This window comes from Hyposmocoma kahamanoa, unplaced genomic scaffold (genome assembly GCF_003589595.1).
Source record: "Hyposmocoma kahamanoa isolate Upper Pololo Valley unplaced genomic scaffold, ASM358959v1 224, whole genome shotgun sequence".
NCBI lineage: Eukaryota > Metazoa > Arthropoda > Insecta > Lepidoptera > Cosmopterigidae > Hyposmocoma > Hyposmocoma kahamanoa.
The window spans coordinates 13,490,959-13,515,701 of NW_020653743.1; the positions used below are offsets into that span (position 1 = coordinate 13,490,959).

A 24,743-nucleotide genomic window follows, 5' to 3' on the forward strand; every position below is an offset into this window, starting at 1 on the left:
TCGAGCTCCCAGGGTGCGGATCCAGCTAGAGCGCATGCCGCCGCTCCGGAAACCGTCCGGCACGCCCGAATCGCCCTCACCGCCATTAGCTTTTGCGGCCTGCGCAGAAGCGGTCTCAGTCTGGTGGTGAGGGCCTCCGCCTAGATGGGCGCCCCGTAGAGGGCCATGCTCCGTATGACGCCAGCATAAAGACGACATAGGGAGCTGGGTCCCCCCACGTTTGGCATAAGGCATATTTGGCAGCCGGTGGAAGTGCTCTTTGAAGTTCCAGCGGCTGTTCAGGGTGAGCCCAAGATACTTTATATGAGGGCTCACCCCGACCCTCCTTCCTCCCACCTCCACCCAGGAGCCGGGCGGAGGCCCTCGACGGAGGCCATAGAATGCTATAACCTCTGTTTTGTCGAAGGTGACCGTGAGCTCCAGCTCCCCAATGCGGCTGACCACTAGGGCGCTTCCCTCCGTGGCCAGTCGCGACGCCTCCCCCCAATCACGCCCCCGGGCGTAGACTAGAGTGTTGACACCGTCCTAACGGGGAGAGATCCTCGGAGCACGTAGTCGTACCCGAGGTTCCACAATAGCGGGCCCAGAACCGAGCCCTGTGGAACCCCGCGACACATGCTCCGCTCCGTCATCTCCCTGTTCCGGTCAAGGAAGGAGAGCTTCCTCCCGGTAACCTAACCTAACCGAACCTAATCGTGTCTTTGCGATAAACATCCAACATATCCTGAAACAACAACGGTTTCGTTACAATTTGGTTTTCGGTGTAATGAAAATTCGAACGAACGTTATTTCGGAAAAAAGTATTCAAGTTTGTGATAGGTTACCCTCCTGCAGACATGGCCCACTGCCACTTAAGCTTACTGATTTTACGAGCTATATCGGACACTTCAGTTCTCTGACGTATGACCTCGTTAGGGATTCGGTCCATCATAGAAACCCCAAGCATACTACTACTACTCTAATGTCTAGTGATGATAATAAATTAATCAACTAGAAGGCGCTTATTGCACAATACTTTTAAAAATTAGTAAATTATTGACTTCTGTTTCTTAACTATCACTTTTATATAACCTTGTCATTGCCTCTCTTTACCTTTGTTCCTCTTTATTTTTTTAGTAGGTATGTATGAATATTAAGAAAAACTCATGTAAGAATTTATGAAATGATGATACTTATATATTTATCAATTGTCTCTGACAGCAACAATACTTATAAACTATGAAAGTGGAATTTAATTATCGATATGTTTCATAAAAGTATGTATGTACTTATGTCCTCTTTAAGTTATAAACATTTCAAACAGAATCATTAAATATACATAAAATAAAATGTAAAAATCAAACAACATATAAAAACTTGTAAAATGGGACATATAGATAATGATATGGGTACATATTAAGTTTTGCCTAGCGTGACTGCCAGTGGAGCATTGCACAGATGAGTGTGAACAATAGAATTATTCTCGATTCACTCACAGATGAACTCCCGTTGATGTTTGTCACCTGTAAAAAAAAATTCGTTCTATAAAATATAAAACTTATTGACCTCTTTTAAGACTATCACAGTAATAGAAAAACATGCGTTAAAAGAGCTTCTCACGTCAGTGATGCCGAGTATATTACATGTGGCGTACCTCAGGGAAGTGTTCTGGGACCTACACTCTTTTTAGTCTATGTAAATGAACTCGGCAAACTGACACTTCAAAATTCTCAAATGTCTACCTATGCAGATGACACCACCATCATTGTGCATGGACATTCTTGGTCAGAGGTAAAGGAACGAGCAGAGTGTTCCGTACGGATAGTAAAGCAATGGCTCAATTCGAAATACCTAACAATAAATATGACTAAAATGTACTTTATTCCTTTTTCGATCACAACTGTCTCGAAACCACCAACCACATACTTTATAATAGCACACACCTGTGCCGACCAAAGAGTGCACCATTGCAACTATTACAAGAACAATCGTGCGACTCACGTCAAATATTTGGAAGTACAGATTGATGATCATCTGAATTGGTATACTCAATTAACGTCTCTAATCTCCAAAGTAACAAAACTTACGTATGTATTCAAACAGCTACGTGACTCTGCGGATTTATCCACTTAAAGCATGGTATACCTAACCTTATGCCAGTCGGTAATCAATTACGGTATTTCCAACAGGACCGGTGCTGCAAAGACAAGATTTCTAGAGCTGGAGCGGGCACAGAGAGTTGTCCTAAAAGTAATAAATATCCAAGCGACTCTTCAGATACCCCACTACGCAACTCAATACTGAGAATCAAGTTCTTACAGTCAGACAGCTTCTTGTGCTTAGATCCATACTGAGAGAGCATCATCTAGTTCCTCCACCGCAACCTAATCGACGTCTGAAAGAAATTTGTATGTCAAAACGAACACCACAAGACCACCTTTGGAAATAAACAGTTTTTTTTTATGTAAAGAAGGAGACAAACGAGCGGACGAGCCACTTGATGAGCTGTCAATGCGTTGCCAACCTTTGAGAACCCTGTAAACACGCTTTTTGAAGAACTCTAGATTACACGACTACTGAAGTACTACTAGATTATAATTATTAAATTATATAAAATTATGAAATTTACTTTTGATTCAAATTTGAATTTGAATTAATTTAATTTGAATTGAATTAATCTATGCCTACACACACACAATCGCGCGAAAATACACACACACATACACACACACTTACACACACACACTTACACACACACACACACACATACACACACACACACACCACATACACTCACACACTGTTTACATACACATCATGAAGATAGTGTATCTTCATTTCTTTTCTCTTGTTTACCTTACTCTGTATTAGAATTACACCTTTTAGAATTTATTTATTACACGCATAGCTTCACTATTTGTAATACCATAACCGTATATACTCACTTATGTTTACACTTTATTTTGATTTGTTTTGACTGAAGATTTGATTTTATGTAAAGGTATAATAATGTATTTATTTATATAAATATATATAAAATAATGTATTTGTTACGCCTAACTGAACACGACCTTCTAAGATACAATCTATTGACTAGTTTAGGAAACAGAATTTCTTAATAAATTTGGTACGCCTTCTTTTATATTCTGTGTTTGTGTCTCTTTATATCCACACCTATAATTTTGTATTTGCTGCTCTGTAAAAATTGTAAGGCGAAAGTGTTAATTAAGACATTTTTATTAAACTGACCGTAGTATTAAGCCAGTTACTATATCTGGCCAAACGCACGTTCACGCTGGGGTATTGTGGGTGTCCGCATTCATGTCCCCATGACATAATTCCTACCACAATATTGGCGTTGAACAACACTGGACCGCCAACATCGCCATGGCAAGCACCCGCACCTGGAACACATTTTTTAAACATGAACACGTTTGTCTTTAATAGGGCTCGTGTATGTCTGAATGCCTGAATTTAGTTATATGTAAAATATATATATACAGAGTGTTTTTTTAAATGGGACTGTATGGGGAAATCTGCAACCAAGATACAAGGAAAGTGTCTTATTCCTAATTATTTAATGATTCCTCATTAAATAATTTTTTTGTGAAAACAATTTTGGCGAGTAACAGTAGAGCTCTGAGTGGCACTGTAACTGTTATGGACAGGCGAGTAGCTTACCATCAAGCGCACGACTTGTTCATCCCGTCACCATTACGAAACCCGTAACTATTATAAAAAAAAGTAAATTTTTTGGTCAAGCGTGAGGTGTCCATAAAAATGAATAAAATTTATCAAAATTTGTTTTTAGTGCTAACCGACTCAATTTCATGACGGGGTCATTTCATTTTATGGGATAAAAAAGTCGGGACTGCCGAAGTTGGTCCAATTTAAAAAAATATTTTTCAGACAAAATGAATAAAATTGAGTAATTTTTTTTAATGCTAGTAGACTCAGTTCCTTATAAATGCGATTTCATTTTATGGGAAGAAAAATTGAGACAGCAGAAGTTGGTCAAATTTAATAAAAAACTTTTTATCATACAAAATGAATAATATTTACATAGAACTAAATGATTTGAGTGTGGGGGACAGTCTCATGATTCACTGAGCGACGAAAGTCTGACCGCAACTTTAGTAAACACAAGTTTGCGTTTTGGGCCAGATCAGTAAACTTCGAGGACTATTACAAAATAAACATTTTAAAAACCAACCACTGAGTTTAGGTTTTCGCCATTGTTACACATAGGAAATGAAACTATTTTTCCGGATTTAAATCGCGTATATTAATTATTATTTATTATACATAATTATCATATTAAAAACAAATATGTATACGCGATTTAAATCCGGAAAAATAGTTTCATTTCCTAACCAACTGTCGCCTAACAATAAAATTTGAATTATTAAAAAAACAACATTATACCCGTACAGGGGCAAGAGCACGTCAAGCTTGACACTTAAGACTTAAATCCAACTCTATGCCGCTTACTATAAAAATAGTCCAAAGTACAATGTGTCAAGCTTGTTGTGCTCTTGACTGTACCAAACGGAAACAATAGTTTTCCGCGTAATTGGAAATCTAAATAACTGATGTAACTAAATTAGTGAATATATTGTCTATTGCCACAAAAAACAAGTCTGGTCTAGGCGTGTTTCTTTCTCTTTGGTTTGGTTTCGGTTGATGTTTTACTGTGTATTATATTTACAAGGAGCTAGTTTGTCGTATAGACTCAAAGAAATTTGAAAGTATCTAAGTGTAAATAAGGGCCGAACCATTGGGCACCAGACGGCACTCACCTCCGATATCTAGCCTACCAGCGCACATCATGTTGTCATTGATAACATACCCCGCTCCGAGTTGTTGGTACCTCGAAGCGCAAATTGCCCGGTTTATCTTCATCACAACCACATGCCTCAGAACAGGCGACATTTGTGTCGAATTCACCTAGAGTATAAAATATTGGGATTAATAAAATGCAGTAGGTAAGCAAGGTAGGTTAGCAACTTTGAGACTGTTTGTGTTTTTAACTATTGAATTAAATAATGCAGATCTCGAATATTGTTGTCCATCGTTAACACGTTGTGCCATGAGTTGTAAGCGTAAATACGATTTTATAAGTAATAACGAGGCTTAAGTCAACAAGAGAGTTGACAGAGAGTTCAATTGGCATTTGGTGATGAAGCCCTATGTCGGAGCTCCGTGTATTGGTGGTTCGGTGAATTGAAATGTGGATCATCTCCATGACGATGTACGTAAAAGTCGGCCAACAACTGATTGAAACTGACAAAAAAATTACTTGTCAGCAAATTTGTACTATATTGGAGTGAGCCAGGTGCGAAAAATATTGCATGTGTATCTGAAGGTTCGGAAACTTTGCACTCGATGGATACCGCATGATTCTGCGGAATAGCAGAAACGACTGCGTATAGAGTGGTGCCGCAAAATGATAAAAAAGTTTATGGAGGACAATCATTGGCTGTGTATAATATCGTGACAGGTGACCAAACCTGGGTGTACTGCTTTGAACCGGAAAGAAAAAGCCAGTCCGCAGAGTGGGTCTTTCCTTTTGAAGATTTGCTGACGAAAGTTAAGAAAAGTCGGAGGATTGGTAAGAAAATTGTTGCTTCTTTCTTCGGCAACTCGGGACATTACACTACTGTAGCGCTTGAAGACCAAAGGACAGTAACTGCAGATTGGTATGTAAGCACCTGCTTGTCAGAGTGTTAGAAATAATTCGACTTCTTTTTATTTACAAAAATCAAAGATAATCTTAGAAGTATCCAATTTACAGGCCCGGTAGCGGCGGGGAGTGCGTTCCACGAAGCCATTGAAGAGGTCTTTACGTAAGACTGGTCTCACTGCTTTTCACAATGGGTCCAGCGAATGCATAAGTGTGTGACTAGTGAGGGCATATAATTTGAAAAACAATAAATCTATTACAAACATAATATCTGACAGTGAAGACGTATCGCCTCGCTCTTTCTGAACTTGCCGCGTGATGTTTAGAATCCGGTTTAACCTTAACCATCTCTTAAAAAAATTATCTTATATAAAAATGCATAAAATTACTAATTGCAATCAGTTAACTTTAGTTAACTAATTGATAACAAAGAGTGAATGAGCCGATTATCAAGTAATTCCTAACTCAATCTGCGTTGAGGGTGTTTCCTTCGACGTCTCCCCTTCCGGCCTTAACTCCGATATATAAATATTTAAATTTTGATCTTATAATTATGTAAGTAATATATGTAACACGTGAAAAGCAAATAGTATAAACGTAATCACTGCCGTCGTTAGTTGAAAGTGCACTTATGAAAAAAACTCAAAACCGAGAAAATAATGTTTAAAGAAATGAAATTAAAAAAATATCTACTGTTCTCTTGCGGTAACTCATACCTTATCCACTTAGGAAAAAATAAAAATAATGACAGATTAGACTTTTTTACTTATTACGGCAGTATGGATAACATATTTTTGCAAAAATATCAGATGCGCCCTTTCAACTAACGGCGGCAGAGTATCAATTGTGACTTCATACACCAAATACAAAAACTGATCAACTTACCGACGTGGCTCCCCATCCAATTTGTATCACTGGACTATTATCAGGCAAGACATCATTCTGAAATTTTCAGATATAATTTGGATATGATTTATGTCTCAAACCGATTTTTTTCATTCCACATAATGAAATAATCCCTTCATGAAACTGAGTCTATTAGCACTAAACAAAATTTATTAAATTTTATTCATTTTATGAACAAGTCACTTTACGAACAAAAAATTGACTATGCCAAAATTGTTTTCACAAAAAAAGACTTAATGGTTCCTAAGACAGTTTCCTTGTATCGTCTATGGTTTCGGATTTCCCCATACTGTCCCATTTACTAGTAACTGCCTCGGTGGCCGAACGGTTACCATGCTGGACTACCACTCAAAGGTCCCAGGTTCGATTCCCGGACCGGGAGAAATATGCGTTATTATTATTATTATTGATTGGTATAGCGTCTGGCAGGGTATGCTAGAAGACGTCGGTTCGAATCTGGCCAGATCGAAGGAATTTTTTCTGAGTGTTCGATCTTTGTATTAATAATTAGTAGTAAAATAGTAGCAGTAGAACTCCTTGTGAAAGAGTTCGTCCAGGGAAGTACTTACTGCCACCTTACCTATTTCTGCCGCCAAGCAGTAATGTCAGCATTACTGTGTTACGGTTTTGGTAAGGGTGTTGGTGAAATTACAGGCACATGAGACATATCAACTTATGTCTCAGGGTGACGGGCGCAGTGGCAGTGCCCTTCAGATCTTTGCGATTTAAAGCTCTGAGGACACTGCAATTGTTATTTAGCTTACCATCAGGCGCACGACTTGTTCATACCGTCACTTGATATTTAAAAAAAAACAAGGCAGACAGTTTTGTTTGAGAAATAAATATGGTATCCCGTGTTATACGTTCTAAGACTAAGACATCCCCCCCACGTCTCTTTCAAAAGGGTATTGAGTAAGTTGCTACTTCAAATTCCGGAACAATAATGGTTTTAAATACAAGGCCACATTAGAAACATGCAATAGTATGAACATTTGCCCGCCTGCCGAATTTTTTTTATGATATCAAGTGACGGGACGAACAAATCATGCAACTGGTGGTAAGAGACACGCCTGTCCGTGACCACCACCCAAAACTTAAAATCACAAAGATCTGAGGGGCACTGCCATTGCGCCTATCACCCTGAGACAAAGTTGACAAGTCCCATGTGCCTATAATTTTACCGGCACCCTTACCCTTCAGAACCAAAACGCAGTCATGCTCACATTACGGCGCTCTACTGCTACTAAAAGGCAGTATCCCGTGTTATGTGCTCTAAGGGTCGTATTCCAGAACTCTACACAATGCTCAAGTCAGGATTTCAGTATGGTTTAAAGCACTCGAAATCATACTCAAGTCCCTGCCATTAGGGTCGTATTTCCAGTGCTTGCGTTTTAATTGCAATCCTGACTTGAGTATTGAGTAGAATTCTAGAATACGACTCTAGGACTATCCCGCACGACTTATTCAAAGGATACCGAGTTCGATGATACTTCAAAGCCTTTATGGCTTTAAATACAAGGCCACATAGAAGGTCCCGTGTCCAAAAATAGGTCCACTATGATAATATGCAATAGTATGAACATTAGCCCGCATTTTGATCAAGGTCATTTTCGCTCGTGGAGCGGGAACAAGGTAGGTATAGTTTTTCTCAATGTCAATATGTGACTGTCTTCTGATATAACTAAAATTATTTTTACATTGCAATATTATATAATCATGTTCTGCAGTACCAAATTACCTGATAGGGTATAAAGGCTACACCGATTGTGGTGCCCAGAGTGAACTGTGTAGAAGTTCGCAAGACGGCGATGTCATTATCACGTAGGGGATTGTTATATCGCTCATGTACAGCTAGACGTAATACTGGGATACTTGTCCCGCCTGTGGACAAACATATTATTCGTTAATTTAAAAAATCAGGACAAGATTTCTCACAGATGGCGCTACGGTAAAAAAATCGGTAAAAAACAAAACCAAAGATCTGCAATAAGCACATAGAAAAATTCGTACGGTCCGCTGGTCGTTCCGTGGCTTAGTTGGCACAGCATCTAGCACGGTTTGCTAGAAGACACTGGTTCGAATCCAGCGCGATCGAAGGATTTTTTCTAAGTGTGCGATCTTTATATGAATAATTAAATCAAAAGAAATTACGTTTAATTGTATTTAAAAAAAAAATTGTACCAGAATTATTGTTAACGGTTCCAGCACGTACATTCAAATGATTGGTGCCAATTAGTTGGTTTCTGAAACAAGAAATTAATAACATTATCGGGACGTACAAATCCCACTTGGAACATATTAAGTCTTGTTTTAGGAGAAGGTTTATGCTCATCACATTGCCCCGAAGCGGGTTACGGACTAGCATTTTTTTATGATACAACTGACGGGACGAACACGTCATGCGCTTGGTGGTGAACGACACCCCTGTCTATGACAGTTGTGTCACTCAGAGCTATAAATCACAAAGATTTGAGGGGCACTACCATTGCGCCCGTTACCGATAAGTTGATGAATCCTATGTGCCCTTCAGAATCGAAACGCAGTCATGCTCACATTACCGCGTGGCGGCAGAAATAGGTAAGGTGGCAGTGCTTCCCTGGACGAAATATTTCACAAGGAACTGTACTGCTACTAAAAAGCATTCGTTTGCGATGAGTTTATTCGTTTCTGTCACCAGCGTTTTTCTTCACCGTCAAAGCAAGTAATAACATGGTTAGTACAGGAATGTGGAACTCCAACTCGTACTTTCATTCCGGGAATCTCGGTGTTCGGTGTTCTGCGTGTGTTATTCAATCTACAATGATAGAAAATGTGGCGTAAGGAAGTCGAGACACGCGGCTATAGATGGACTGTATTTAGGGCGCTAGTAATTCTTTGTCCGTGCTATTCAATCTACAATGATATATAATGCCCCGCGTGTCGGTGTTGACGTTAGCAGTCGGTGTCGCTAGAAAAAAACCCTTAGACTATGGAAACCAAAGGACATGTTATATTGACATATATAAGTCAGACGTTATATGTATATAACGCATTTAGACGTTGAAAACATGAACATTTTACTGTCTTTGTTTTACTATTGCGTGCCGTCGTAAGACAAAAGAGATAGCACTACATTGATTTATGTCAAACACGGGAATCGAAAATACGTAAGGTCATCTTAAATACCAACTGTCCTCATTTTACCATTTTTGGAGTACCCTTTGACATCCGTGTCCGGTTGTCCAAGGGAAGTACATCAAATGTCATAACCAATGTTTGGCCAAATGTTTTATTGAATTATTTATTTATGAATTGTAATAAATTTGGACAAAAATATTAACAGTGAGAACAATTAAGTATTGATTAAAATGCGTCGCTGCGGCATTGGGGTGCAGCAGTAGAAAAGGCGGAAATCAACCGAATGTTACATTACACCGGCATGTGTTTTTTTTGTCTATAATAATAATAAGAATAATAAGATAAAGAATAATAATAAATCATACAATAGCCCAAATATCTCATGTAATTAGACTCATTTAAGTAGTCTATTCATTAGTCTTGCCGAATTTTGCTTTGGTTACTTTAGATTGCCTGTTTGTTAGTATATTTTGAAGATTGTTGATAACGATTATTTTGAGTTAGTGTTGTTCTTGTAAGCAGACATATTATTGATATTCTGTTATTAAAACAATTCACTACGAGGTTTTTATTTTTTCATTATTATTATTTTTATTTTAAAAGTTTATCTACAAATGAAAAAGAAAGAAAGAGTGGTTGGAAATTTTAGGATTGCCGAACATAAACATTGGATCAAATATCACCTTCATTTGTTCGCTCCATTTTGAAGAGTAAAATTTTAATAGAACTTTGAATGTAACTAGATTACATGATTATTCAATTCCATCGTCGTATTTATTGGTAAATAATTTTATATTCAATCTTGAGTAAATAAGAGACATTGCTAGGCATTCTCAGTTCCTTAAAACCATCCATTCGTTTCCGATTTTTCCCTACTGACATATCAAACATCATATACAATATTTTAGATGCATTGACGTAATAATTATAGGCGCCCAATAATAAATAGCAGCAGCTGCAATAACTTGTACATCATCCATATAGTTTCAATGTAAATGATAACTGACACCGACTAACGTGTGGGCAGCTACACAAAACTCATCTACAATGGCCGTTTGTAATGCTCTTTTTCAAACTTGTCGAGCGTGTAGACAGCAGCACTAGCTGTATATCAATTTGCTGCGCTCGCGTTGGCCTAGGCTCGACCAATATGTATTGCAAGAATACTTGTTTACTCTACAGCCAACAGTACAGCCAAATACTTCTAGAATGTTAATTGAAGTGCAAAATATGCAGACAACAAATGCCGTGACCCAGGTGAATGACAATTAATAATAGCAATATTATATCTGATTTTATTTATATCAATATTAATAATATTAAATTAATAAGTTTATTTATTTTATTTTTTTCTTTTTTTTTTTTTATTGTGACTCGGCAAAATGACTGCACCGCGCCTGATGAAAAGTGCGAATACAGTCCAGAGATGAGAGTAACGGATGGAAAACACAAATATCTTCACTCCGTCACTATCATTTTGCCGGTCTGGCCAAATGCTTCTTCACACTACGTTTGAAGAACCCGATGTTATAGAGGGGAGGGAATACATGCGCCGGGAGGATTTCAAAAATTAAATGGCAGTGTTAGATTCACCTAAATCTTAATCACTGATATTAATTCTATACCAATACATAAATACAAAACAGCTTAATCTATTTGGAAATCTTTAAAAAAAATCTAATATCAGTCTTAACATTATGTTAAACATTCAGTCTTTGGCATTTTCGAGACTCGAGATTGACGTTTTCAGTCTCGGGAGTATTGAGGCTTTTGAACTTTTTTTTTAAAAAGTCAATCAATCAATATATTTATCCGTCATCATAGGTCATTGCATGATAGGGTATACAGTCTTATTTAGCACAGCCATGATGCACCTCTTACAGAAGCATACGAAAATTTATGTCCAATCTAATCTTAATTTATGAAATATTAAATTGTACATTACAATGTCAATACTATACAATGTCAAAACAAATTTCAAATTAATTCTATTATGTAATATTCAATTAAAAGTATATGTACTATAATTCACACTATATTGTCATTCAAATATTCAACAACCGTGTAATAGCATTTTTTAATCAATAGCCTTGACAATTCCCTCCTGAACATATCCAAGGATAGGATTTTTAACCTTTGTGGCAGTTTGTTGCAGAGTTTAAGGGCGCTTTTTTTTAAGAGCTGTTTTACAAGAGATGGTGCCAGTGGTGAACATTTGAGGATTTCTAGAGCGTAGATTAAATCCCAGAACGACCGTTTTTCCATGTAAAGTTCGGGGTTAGATTTTAAAAATTTACATGATTCCAGTATGTACAAACTTGGGAACGTTAGCACTTTTAACCTTTTAAAGAGTTGTCGACAGCTGTCAGTAGATCTAAGGCCGCAAATAGATCGTAAACATCGCTTTTGAGCTCGTAAAACGATTTCCCTATACGAAGCGTTTTCCCAGAAAATTACTCCGTACCGTAGAGTCGATTCCACAAAACCATGGTATGCCAACATGACACTATGACGATTGTTGATTTTGGAAAGTCTGTAGAGAGCAAATGAGAATTTATACAATTTATTACACACGTGTATAGAGTCACTCTCCCAAGTCATATTACTGTCCATGTGTAGTCCCAGAAATTTATGCACTTTGACTTTTTCTACGCTGTGGTGGTTATAGCTTATGTTAAAATTTGGTGTCGCTTTTCTTTGGCTGAAGTGCATAATTTTGGTTTTACTTAAATAAATTTCTAGTCTATTGTGATTCATCCATTTAATTATGTCAATTAGAGATTTATTAATATTATATTCATAGTCGTAGCCATTCTTACAGTCTATCATTACGGTGCAGTCATCAGCAAAAAGAACCATTGGGTTTGTACTATATCTAGGCATGTCATTTAGTAGCACAAAAATAGTAGAGGTCCCAACACACTTCCCTGAGGCACTCCGCGCTCTACATTTTTCCACCCTGACACTTATTTTTCTTCAACCCCTGTCAAAATGTTTATCTGATTTAGTTCGATTCGTTGTTTTCTATTAGTCAAATATGATATATTTTGAACGTTACCTCTGATTCCATAATGGAACATTTTTTCTGTTAATATGCTGTGCTCTATGTTATCAAAGGCCTGAGTCATGTCCATATGTATAGCATAAAGTCATTCTTTTATCCTAGTCATATGGACATGGAAATATTCTAAGTGCAACGGACCTTAGTATATAATCTGTGGAGATTGCAAAACGGTAGTAACACAATCAGGATCCTCTCTATCAAATACTGTGTTAAACTTCCTTTGTTTCTTACGTACCCACCGCAAAAATTAAAAAATAACTATTTTTTTTTGAAATAGTATTTTTTCTACTCCTGTACTCTGTTAATGTCTGTATCTATTAATTATAATTCCATAAAACGTATTACAAAGGCGCTCATTTTAATTCTGAACCAAAATTCTATTCTATCTATGGTACTCGCTATTGAACTGAAAAGTTTGATATGTACGCACTCGGCACGGCAAAACCTCGTGGCCTTAAACACGGTACTAGACCTAAGTAATAGGTACGAGATTTCAAGACCTAATTATCTAATGCTTGCATACAATACTTTTAATACGAGGTAATTGAAATAATGAAAATGAAGCACTACCAATGTTTAAAGATTATTTTGTTAACAATCCACAACAAACTCAAACGAAAGCGATACAAACGCTACAAAACATTGACCAAGTACCTCTTATATACCAATCTTTTTTTTATAAAGGTTTATGGCCCGATTGCGAGACCTTTAAGCCAATTTAACCAATCAGGAGGCAGCAGAGCGTTTGCGTAGCGTCTTATTTGATATTTTAATTAGCAAAAACACGACACACTTTTTTTAAAACCCATTAAAGTCCTGTGTAAGTACAATGAAATTTTTCAGTTCATCATTCAATAGAATTTTGGTACAAAACTAAAAAGAGCGCCTTTGTGATATCGTTTATGAAATTATAATAGACTAATAATAATAATCTTTATTTATTTCTTCTTACAAAGGTGATCCTTATTTATACACAACATAATGAATTTAGACTTAATAAAAGAATCTAATTAAGATACCTTTGTAAGAGGCTGGAGTCTATACTAGGAATTAACCTGTGTGACAGAACTCCAGGCTCTCACCCGACTGAAAACTACAGGTTTAATTTAATAGTTATAGTGTAACATGATATGTTGATCATTTATAATTATACTGAGGAAAAGAACAGATAAAAAATAAAAACAATAATAACAAAGAAATAAAAGAACATTTTTAACGAGACTAATAACCAAGAAGACTAGGTATGATTAAATGTGTGATGATGTGCTAGTGCGTCCTGGCGTTGGCGTGTTTGTGTGTGTGTGTGTGTGTGTGAGTATGTGTGTGTTTGAGTGTGTGTGTGTGTGTGTGTGTGTGTGTACGTGTTTCAGCAGCAATTTTTATATAATCGAGATCAAACAGTTTGTAATAAGTTTTCTGTGGATTGATAATTTAGATTTAATAACCAGTTTGTGATTTTATTCCTACATTCTATTCTTGTTACTGAGTAAAAAGCTAGAATGTTATTGAGTTTGTTATATAAGTAGTTCCCTAGGAAACAGAAAAATTTTCCTGCAAGTTTGGTCCTGTAAATTACTGAAGGGCAGACCGTGTGTTTCCTTCTTCTGTTGTTGTTTGTAGGATCAAATTTCAGTTTGGAGTGTTTGAGCAGAATCGTGTGTAAAATAAACAATTGACGTACCGTTAAGACTTTACAACGTTGGTATAGCTCAGTAGTAGGATACAACCGTGGAAGGAAGAGACTCACTTTCAGAATTAGCCTCTGGGCTCTCTCAAGTGGAAGTAATGTTGAAGCTGATGCTCCACCCCATATTGTGATGCAGTATGTCAAAATTGATTGGCAAAGTGCCAGATAAACCATCCTGACAATCTTGGGATCACTCACATGTCTTAAGTTTCTAAAAATATATGTAAGCTTACGGACTCTAACTGACAGGGCATTAATATGTTCATGGAAACTCAATGTATCATCAATGATAACACCCAGGTACTTGATAGAGGAAGATCTTGAAATTGTAGGACATGTACAGGGAACAAAGGACTGATGATGAGAATGGGCTATAATGTTAAACGTCTCATGTTCAGTAGTGGGTAACTTTCTAGCTCTGAAGGTAAGGTACTTTGTTTTATTTGTATTAAGGGTAAGTTTATTGTGCCTTAACCAGTTAGACACTGCATCAAATCCCTTTTGGGCCTTCCCATAAACCTCTTCCCAAGTATCTCCTTTAAATAGGAGAGCAGTATCATCTGCAAATGAGATAATCCGGCCTTCCCCGAGATCTAGATCACAGAGATCATTCATATACGTTAGGAAGAGGGTTGGTCCCATCACACTTCCCTGAGGAACACCGTATTGGATGGGGAGGTCGTCACTGAAATTCTGATTAATCCTTACTCTCTGATATCTGTCAGTCAGATAACTCTGGAATAGTTTGAGTTGTAAGCCCCTCACTCCCAGGCGTTCTAGTTTTTGCAGCAAGAGTGGAACTGAGACTGTGTCGAATGCTTTTGCTAGGTCCAGGAAAATTACGATTACCTTATTTTTTGCGTCGAGATTAGTAACTATATAATTTGTCAGTTCATGAATTGCTAGGTTGGTTGAGCGACCTGACCTGAACCCATATTGAGAACTCGATATTAAATTGTTTTTATCTAAATAGTTCGTGAAACGTTTATTGATGACTTTTTCGAAAATTTTTGAGATGCTAGGAAGGATGGAAATAGGTCTATAGTTCGTTACACAGTCCCTGTCACCACTCTTGTGTATCGGAAGAATTTCAGCTAATTTCAGAACGTCAGGGAAAGTACCAGTGGTTAAGGCTAAATTGCAAATGTATGTAATTGGTTTAGTAAGTATGTCTCTATATTTTTTTAGGACCGCCCCCGATATGTTGTCTCTACCAACCGAGCCATCAGATTTAAGGTTCTGTATAATGGACTCTATCTCGGCACAGTCAGTGTCCAACAGTACCAGTGACTTAGAGTGTGATTTAAAAGCATTATTCATATTGTAGGATATAGGAGACATTGGAACTTTATCTGAATATTCTTTACCAATCTGTACAAAATAATTATTAATATTATTAATTGAAACAACAGGGTCAGTCGAAAGTAGTTCCGCTGAGCTTAACTTGTTTTTATTGATATTTGTAGCTGTTGAAATTGCACTCCACAACTTTTTGTTCCCGTTTTTAGCTGCATTAGAGATTTCGAATTTATTATGTTCTCTTTTAAGTCTTTTAATTAACTCATTGCAGAAGTTTCTGTATCTTTTATATGTTATTTTTAGTACTGTGTTGTTTACATTTTGTTTTAATTTTTTATTCATGTTGTCTCGGTTCCTCATGCATCTGAGTATTCCCGGTGTTATCCACGGTTTGTAAATTTTTTTACGGTTTGAAATTTTGATTTTTAATGTATTCATCAGGATTGCGTTGCTAAGAGTGTTAACTAGGAAAGATGTGGCTACATTGGCGTCGGATAACGAGTAGATAGAGTTTATATCACTTGATTTCAGTGCAATTTCAAGTTTTTCATAGTTGATACGGGATGTTGTCTTGTGGGATTGTTTGTGCATTTGAGTATTAGTTTCTAAAATTATATAGGTAGAATTATGATCAGTAATAGATGTTTCTGATACATAACAGAAAGCTTGTAATTTGGATTTAATTATTATGTGGTCTAAGCACGTTTTGTTGTGAGTGGGGTAGTTAAAAGCTGGCAGCATTCCATGTATACATAATGTATCTAAATATTTACTGGAAATTTCATTGTTATCAATTATGTCAATATTGATGTCACCTATCAATATTATATTTTTTATGTTTGAATTTTGATATAGAAATTTACTAAGAGAGTCAATAAATTTAGTTGGATCGGATATACCCCACGGTCTATATATTGCAATAATTAGTACATCCAAATTTAATTTCAAAGCAAGACAATTACAGTCGGAAATGTCAGGTTCTTCAACTCTTACATTTATCGTACTATTGACATATACGACGACTCCCTCATTTTGCGTGCGATTGTGGATGGTGGAATAATAATTATAATTTTGAACATTAGGTATACTGTCTGTTTTAGGTAACCAACATTCTGATAGTATGATGACGTCCCAGAATATATTTGTTCTGTGTATTAATGTTAAAAAGTTATCTAGATTTGCAGTAATGCTTCTGATATTTTGGTGTGTTATATTTAAGTAGGATGTACCGTGCTTTTTTTTTATTGGAAAATTATCAATGCTAGGGAGAATGTACGAGTTTGCTATAGAAAAATTATCAATGCAATGTAAAGCGTCGTGGGACTTATCGAATTTTAGTATAATGATATTTTGGAGTCAAGACTTGCTGATGCAATAATTTGTAAACATGTATTTATTATGAAATGATGTATACCGAATATGTATAATGGTACATATTTACACCGCAGGGTAATAATTTCGTAAGGAGGAGAGTGATCTAACATGGTATGACGATTATTTATTTTCATTTTGATTTTGAAGCTGTGAATGTTTGTTTTGTGTATATTTGTAATGTACATGTGAGTTAGTTTGTTTGTGTTATAATGTGATAGGATATATTGATTATTGTTAAAAATGTTTGAATAGTAGGTATGTATGAGTGTATAAGACAATTGTGTAAGTGTGTGTCGCTTTAGAGTATGTGTATGTTTACATATAATAATAAAACCAGTAGCAAGCAAATGTTTAGGAATTACTAGTCAAATTCTGCATAGTTTCTGTAAATCCTCTTCATCATCAATTCGGATGGTCGGAGATTTTTCTGTCTTCCGAAGATATACTTTGCCATACGCAGTCCAAGCCCCATAGTACCCATTTCTGGTGGCAAATTCTTTAGCCAAGAATCGCAGTCTCCTAGTTTTCCCGGTAAGAGATTCATCTATGTATATTGGTAAATGTGGGTTCGGAATCATAGGTAGGTTAATATGCGAAGTATTTAGTTTAGGTCTTTTATTCATTCCACTTTCTCTGTTAAACTGTCTACATTTTTTAATAAATTGGTCCTTTAAGATGATTGACTTGAGACGGACAATAAGGTGACCATTACTTCCTTGTTTTGTTCTCTGTCGGTAAACTTCAGTTATTTCCGAGTCATTGATGGAGTACCCTATCGTGTCACCAATACTCTTAACTATTGTACAGAGCATCTCAGGATTTTCTGATGGTTGTGGTGGAATATTTTTAACTTCCATAGTGCAGGCTCTTTGATTGCGTTCCATACCTTCCATTTTGCTCTCCAAATCTGTAATTCTCTTTTTATAACTTAGATTCTCCTGTCGCAGGTCGTCAATCTGTGTCACAAATTCATCATACTTTTTCGAAATAAATTCGATTGATTGTTGAAGTTCTTCATTCTGAGTTTTTACATGGTTTATATTAGTGATCATTTGCTCAATTTTTGCGTTTTGTCGACTTTCAAACTTATCGAACAAGAGTTGCAGTTCTGAGAGAATTGGATACGATTTTTCCGGCGAGTTTTCGATTTTACGCTTTGTATTTCTCCTCCCAGAGAATGAATTATCGTTGTTTTCATTATTCGATGTTGTTTGATTAAGTAGTGGGTCAGAGTTAAAGCTTTTTAGGCTGTTTTCCTTGCCATGGAGCTTCATTGGGCTTCTTTGAAGTGTCATTTCGTTGAGGAAACAATTTATAAATTAGTTTGTAGGCCTAAATGAACCGACGGCAAAGTCCGGTGACAAATGATGTCCACAGGTGGGCGGAGCTTGTTAGAGTGGAACGTCCGTGTTAGAGCAAGACAGTTATATGCGTCTGCGCTTCCGTTTGTAATTCCGATAGGCGGCGGCTCGTTCAATGTGAGCGAGATAGACCCAGTTTAGAAGAGACAAAATATAGGTCTATAAAAGCGATTTTTTCACTGATTTAGTTGATGTTAGAAATAGGTTCACTCCTACTCACATGTGAAGACTTCGCACTGTCTCGATGTTATGCACTCCTGGTAGCACCGTTGACTTTCAATATAAATATTCTATATAATTATTTTATTTATTTCAAATAATGGCTAAATTTTGACAGAGTTCTCTTAAAGCACGTCCACTCTATGAGACATTCCAGTGGGGAGAGACATATTAAACTAGAGGAGTAGAAAAAATATCTAACGCAACTTTAGAATACACTTGTGCTTTGTCAGTTTAATCACATACGTAGTTTAAAAATTATATGTCATAAACTCGTTATCATCAATCAAAATCGTGTAACTGAATGCCCATTTTTTAACCGAGTTCAAAAAAGGAGGAGGTTCTCAATTCGACTGTATGTTTTTTTTTGTATGTAGGTATTATCTCCTGTGTAAGTCCCGTATAGTGGCGAACTAAGGAATGAATCCGGGATTGCGCACTTTCCGGTAACAGATTTCAATAAAACATGGCAAATAGATGTAATTCCACGTATTTTGAGGTTTTTTTTAGTACTCTGTACTGAGATTATCAAGATCTTCAAGTTTATGTTGAGCGTTTAAAGTAGATTTTTTTAAATGGTCTGTATGCATTTAATTTCATTTTGCAATGCGTATTAGGTTTGAAAATTGTGGCCCTTTAAAAATTACTTTCTTTATTAACATTAAAAAGTAACATTGATATTAAATTAATAAACTCCTAAGGACGCGTTCCCATTATGTCCTAACGTATTATTTATCGTTGGACGACTGTCGCGTCTAGCCTGTTCCCATATCACGACTATCTGCCGTGACTGTGTCGTGGACATTTATTTTATCATTGAACGACCGTCGTGTCTAGCTGTTCCCACTAGCTTGTGACGAAAATTTATCGGTTCACGGCAGCCGCCTTGTCGTTTGCACGACAGAATCGTTCGAAGCTGCGATTATCTGGCATTTTTATCGCGAAGTTTTATTTATCGTCAGACGACTGTCGTTCTAGCTCTTCCCATTGTCGCGACAGTCTGTTATAACGTAATGTCAAAAAAGTCGTTAACGACAGTCAATCGTGTTGTACTATATGTGAACACCTTCATTTAAATATACAAGCTACGACACTTTAAACTGTACGACTCTCTGTTGTCACGACATAATGGGAACGAGCCCTTACGCGACCAAGCTGCCTGGTAGGTCTGATCATTTGAATTTCGAGCGACTGTTGATAGTCGACTTCTTTTCTGATAATAGACTCTACAGTTAGTCTGATCTCACTTACCCTTCAAAGAAGCATTGCGCTGCGGAAAGAACGTTTTGTACTGTGAGCAGTGTTCCTGCACATACTGGAGACCCTCTCGCAATTATCTGTAAAATTATACACACGTTACACACGTCGAATATATTGAGAGGCTTCCGTTTCTCTCAACTCAATATCTCTAAACAATAAGAATTTACATAGGGTAAATTAAAAGTTTGCATTTTAGAATAGGTACGCTTTTTCTAAATAGACCACAATTATAAATATCTTTATTTCATAACTAAGCAAATTACACTTGAAGTCTAATAGAAGAACAACCTAATTAGAAAATATTATAGTTTAAACCTATTTTTTATAAATAGAAGTTTACTCATAAGTATCATCAACGGTAGGAACAGACATCACACTCATGGCGTTTCGTCATCAGAGAAAAATATAGAGTAGTAACTTTGCATTGCAGATCAAGAATACATCATCTCTATAGACTTTTAAAGCGCATGTGCGCAATTATCTTTTTAAGAATCTTCCCGATCAAGACAATGCATAATGTTGCTGTGGGTACTTGCATATTAAATACAATATGTTCATTATATATCGGGTTTTTCAATATCGACTGTGAACTGGCAACCCGTACTATCTCAATTTTCTAAAAATTTCAGTTTTTAATAGGTATCACTTTATATTATTTCATACTCCGCAGTGTTGAAAGAAATTCCATCTCAAATACATTTAATTTTGGCGCCAGAATCGACTTCATTCAACTTGTACTAACTTCTAACCAGATGCTATATAAATGACGCAAACAATTCTTTTCTGCACCTGTAAAATTGTTAAAATTGAGATAGTACCGGTTGCCAGTTCACAGTCGATATGTTATATACAATCACGGACCTCGGGAAGAACAGTACGTGCTTCTTTAATCCCTGTCATTTTAACCGAGCTCCGCGCCGTACGGTCGTTAATTTTATTTAAAATATAAAATTGTTCGAAATGTTCTTTAGTACACTTTTAAAAAAATCTAAATTCCCCGTTATTGGGGTCCACGTTCCGGGCCACGAATCCCTTTAGACTGGTGCTGCCGCATTCGCACGGACTCTGGGCAACTGGACTTCGGACCCAACCCTGGTCGCACTATCGGCCCCCTCGCTAGTGCCTGAAGACTCAGGGAAGTGCCTTACTACAGGGAAGTGTCTGAACATTTTAGTATGGGCATTACGAAACCTCAATTTAAATAAAGTGTGTGTCGAGCTTAACGATTCTGTCGTTTTATTTATTTAGACGCCTACCGAAAGCCAGCTCTTCAAACGCGACACTGACATAAACAGCAATTTTGAATTTAATTAAAACACAGGATAATAAAGATATCGAGATGAAATTTATTCCACGTGCTGTACCCATGTTACATTTAAGAATGGAATTCGATCTGATTCGTACGACCATCGCGAGTACGTTTTGCAGCGTTCAATTCTTCGGAGACTAGTTTTCACCACTCTTCCACACATAGAATAGAACACGGCAGAAACGCTGGCAATTTGACGTAAGGTTACACGTTTGATTCCTGATCTCATTTGACGCTGTTGGCTTGTTGGCATAAACCAACGACTTAACGTAAACCCATAAAAAGTAATCCAACGGGCGGCGTTAGATCGCATGAGCGAAGTGGCCATTCGACCGGATCATTTCGCAAGATTACACGATTATCGATCTTCCTCTTCAATAGATCGATTGTTTTATCAGCTGTGTGACCGGTGCAAACGTGCTCGCCGTGTTCATATGAACGAGATCGAATTCCATTTTTAAATGTAACATGTGTACTGCACCTGGAATAAATTTCAGTTCGATATTTCAATTATTCTGTGTTCTATTGAAATACAACATTGTTATATCCTTGTTGGAAAGCATTATATATATTATGTATATTTATGTATGTATTGTTTGTTTACTATACTTAGTCTGGCCATAAATACTGTTACACTTAAAAATAAAAAAATATTACATTTGAATTTCGAATCTGTCATTTTTATACGATTGTTCATTGTGTTTTCTCAATTTGGCGCCAATACATTGTATTGCGTACAATATATTGCGATATTAAAATGGAGTGGGGTGATAAAGAGAACCGAATCGCTGTGATTGCATTGCACAAAGTAGGTATGGAGCCAAATGCAATTTTTAAAACCTCCATACAGTTGGTATTAGTAAAATGTTTGTGTACCGGGCTATTAATAGGTACAATGAGACTTCCTCTGTTTGTGACAGAAAAAGATCTGGCCGTCCACGTAGTGTTCGTACGAAAAAGGTGGTCAAAGCAGTAAGGGCAAGAATTCGAAGAAATCCTGTCCGAAAGCAAAAGATTTTATCTCGGGAAATGAAGATAGCACCTAGAACCATGTCGCGTATTTTAAAAGATGACTTAGGACTTGCAGCCTATAAGAGACGCACTGGTCATTTCTTAACTGATAATTGAAAGAAGAATAGGGTGGTAAAATCGAAAGCAAAGGGAGTTAAAAGAAAATTTTGTTTACGGATAAGAAAATTTTTACAATTGAGCAACATTTTAACAAACAAAATGACCGTATTTATGCTCAAAGCTCTAAGGAAGCTTCCCAATTAGTCAACAGAGTGCAACGTGGACATTATCCGACTTCAGTGATGGTTTGGTGGGGTGTTAGCTATGAAGGAGTGACTGAGCCATATTTTTGTGAAAAAGGTATCAAAACATCGGCACAAGTGTATCAAGATACCATTCTTGAGAAGGTAGTTAAGCCCCTTAACATCACCATGTTCAATAACCAAGTATGGTCCTTCCAGCAAGACTCGGCGCCGGGTCATAAAGCTCGGTCCACGCAGTCTTGGTTGGAAGCGAACGTTTCGGACTTCATCAGAGCTGAAGACTGGCCGTCGTCTAGTCCCGATCTTAATCCGCTGGATTATGATTTATGGTCAGATTTAGAGAGTACAGCTTGCTCTAAACGCTATGATAATTTAGAGTCCCTAAAACAATCTATACGATTGGCAGTGAAGAATTTTCCCATGGAAAGAGTGCGTGCTTCTATTGATAACTGGCCTCAACGTTTAAAGGACTGTATTGCAGCCAATGGAGACCACTTCGAATAAGCTTTTTATATTTTTAATTGTTGTATACTTATGTATTAAACTAACACACTATAAAAGTAATAAATGTTACTTGCAGTTAAAATAATATTTTTTTTCTTTATTACAATATTTATGGCAAGACTAGGCATAATTATGTATATTAAGTATGTTTCTGTGCTATATTATGTTTATTTTATACCGTATAAATTAACCATCACATTTTGACTTATGGTATTATTTTTTAATTTTTGTTTTAATGGTAACACCTACTTTTTTTCCTGTTTGTCCTAGTGGTTTACTGGTAGATAATACCTTATGGCATTAGGTCTGCCATTTGTAAATTATTGATATGTGATTCATTATTGAAATGTCATGATTAAATAAACACATAAATTACTTTGAATGACAGTAAACATAAGTAGTAATTTTTATTTCTAATGTAAAAATCTGTTTGATGTATATAATTAAACTCAACTAAATCAATATGACTAACTTTCTAGTAAGGATCCCGCTCCTGAGGAAACGAAATTTAACAACTTTGTTATCGAAATTGTACCTGAAAAATACTTTATTTGTTTTTACCACATGATCATTGATTCTTAATTGAAACTTCTAGTAATGAGATTTAACTCTTTCAGTTTCACTGTTTATAATGTAATAATGCGTCTTTGTGCTGATTAATTGTAGAGTCACGTTTTTCAACAAGAAATAATCAGCACTCAACCATTGGTGAGATGATTCCATTAGTTTTAGTAGCAGTAGAGCTCCTTGTGAAAAGGTTCGTCCAGGGAAGTACTGCCACCTTACCTGTTTCTACCGCCAAGCTGTAATGGTCACATTACTGTGTTCCGGTTGTGAAGGGTAAGGGTGCTGGTGAAATTACAGGCACATGAGACTTGTCAACTTATGTCTCAGGGTGACGGGCGCAGAGGCAGTGCCCCCAAGATCTTTGTAATTTAAAGCTCTTGGTGGCACTGCAACTGTTATGGGCATGCGTGTAGCTTACCACCAGGCTCACGACTTGTTCGTCCCGTCACTTACTATTATAAAAAAAAAAAAAAAAAAGTTTACTCTACAGCATAATCCGTACTTTGAATTGTGTGTTTAAATTAAAGTTTTAACTAAGATATATAACCAGGTGTTTAGGTATATAGGATGCGGAGTGACGTGTATCCGTTACTAAGTAACCAAACCTGTTTAGTCATTCTATTACTAACTGATGATTGTAAAATTTTTTACACGGATGGAGCCGTCTGAGGCGTCATCGTGTTTTTCGGAGTTTGGCGTACTGAGTTAAGGAATTGGGGCGGAGGATTGACGTGTAACCATACTTGTTTAGTCATTTTATTATTCGCTGATGAATATTAAATGTATTACATATTTTAATCTGCTTACTTTACGTATATAAAACTGAGTAAATAAATTATTTATTATAACAAATTTTTCCGAATATTAAGTAAAAACAAAATTCGTTTCTGACCTACTTTCTTATTTTAAGTATAATTTTTAGCACAGTGTCAAAGGAAGTAGACAAACATGTACCAATTTCTGTATATAATAAATACCTGTTTTCATTCTAGACACAAAATACGTTGGTTACTACAAACCTGTACAGCAAATGGGAACATTTGAATAATGGCCGGGTCCCCTCCTACGATGCGACTGTCGATCGGTGCAATCTTATTGAGATCCACAAATTGTATCTTATCTCCTTGAGTGCCGGACACT

General features: G+C 36.6%; 1 protein-coding gene across 1 annotated transcript; it reads right to left on the reverse strand.

The window, feature by feature from the left end:
- Window positions 1–1,387: 1,387 nt before the first annotated feature.
- On the reverse strand, window positions 1,388–24,743 carry LOC113228142 (trypsin CFT-1-like). The gene is made up of 8 exons (XM_026461328.1): window positions 24,623–24,743; window positions 19,941–20,026; window positions 8,750–8,811; window positions 8,307–8,449; window positions 6,548–6,604; window positions 4,779–4,926; window positions 3,229–3,383; window positions 1,388–1,502 (listed from the first exon to the last, which is right to left on the reverse strand). The coding sequence occupies exons 1-8, from the start codon at window positions 24,641–24,643 to the stop codon at window positions 1,407–1,409; spliced, it is 768 nt and encodes a 255-aa protein (XP_026317113.1). The 5' UTR covers window positions 24,644–24,743; the 3' UTR covers window positions 1,388–1,406.

Bases quoted from the DNA above. Each gene is read 5' to 3' on its own strand.
- LOC113228142 (XM_026461328.1), bottom strand. From the start codon at position 24,643: ATGTTCCCATTTGCTGTACAG. The intron at 20,027-24,622 runs GTTTGTAGTAAC...ATAATTTTACAG, and splicing joins TGTTCCCATTTGCTGTACAG to ATAATTGCGAGAGGGTCTCC. The intron at 3,384-4,778 runs GTGAGTGCCGTC...AATGTGTTCCAG, and splicing joins TGGTAGGCTAGATATCGGAG to GTGCGGGTGCTTGCCATGGC.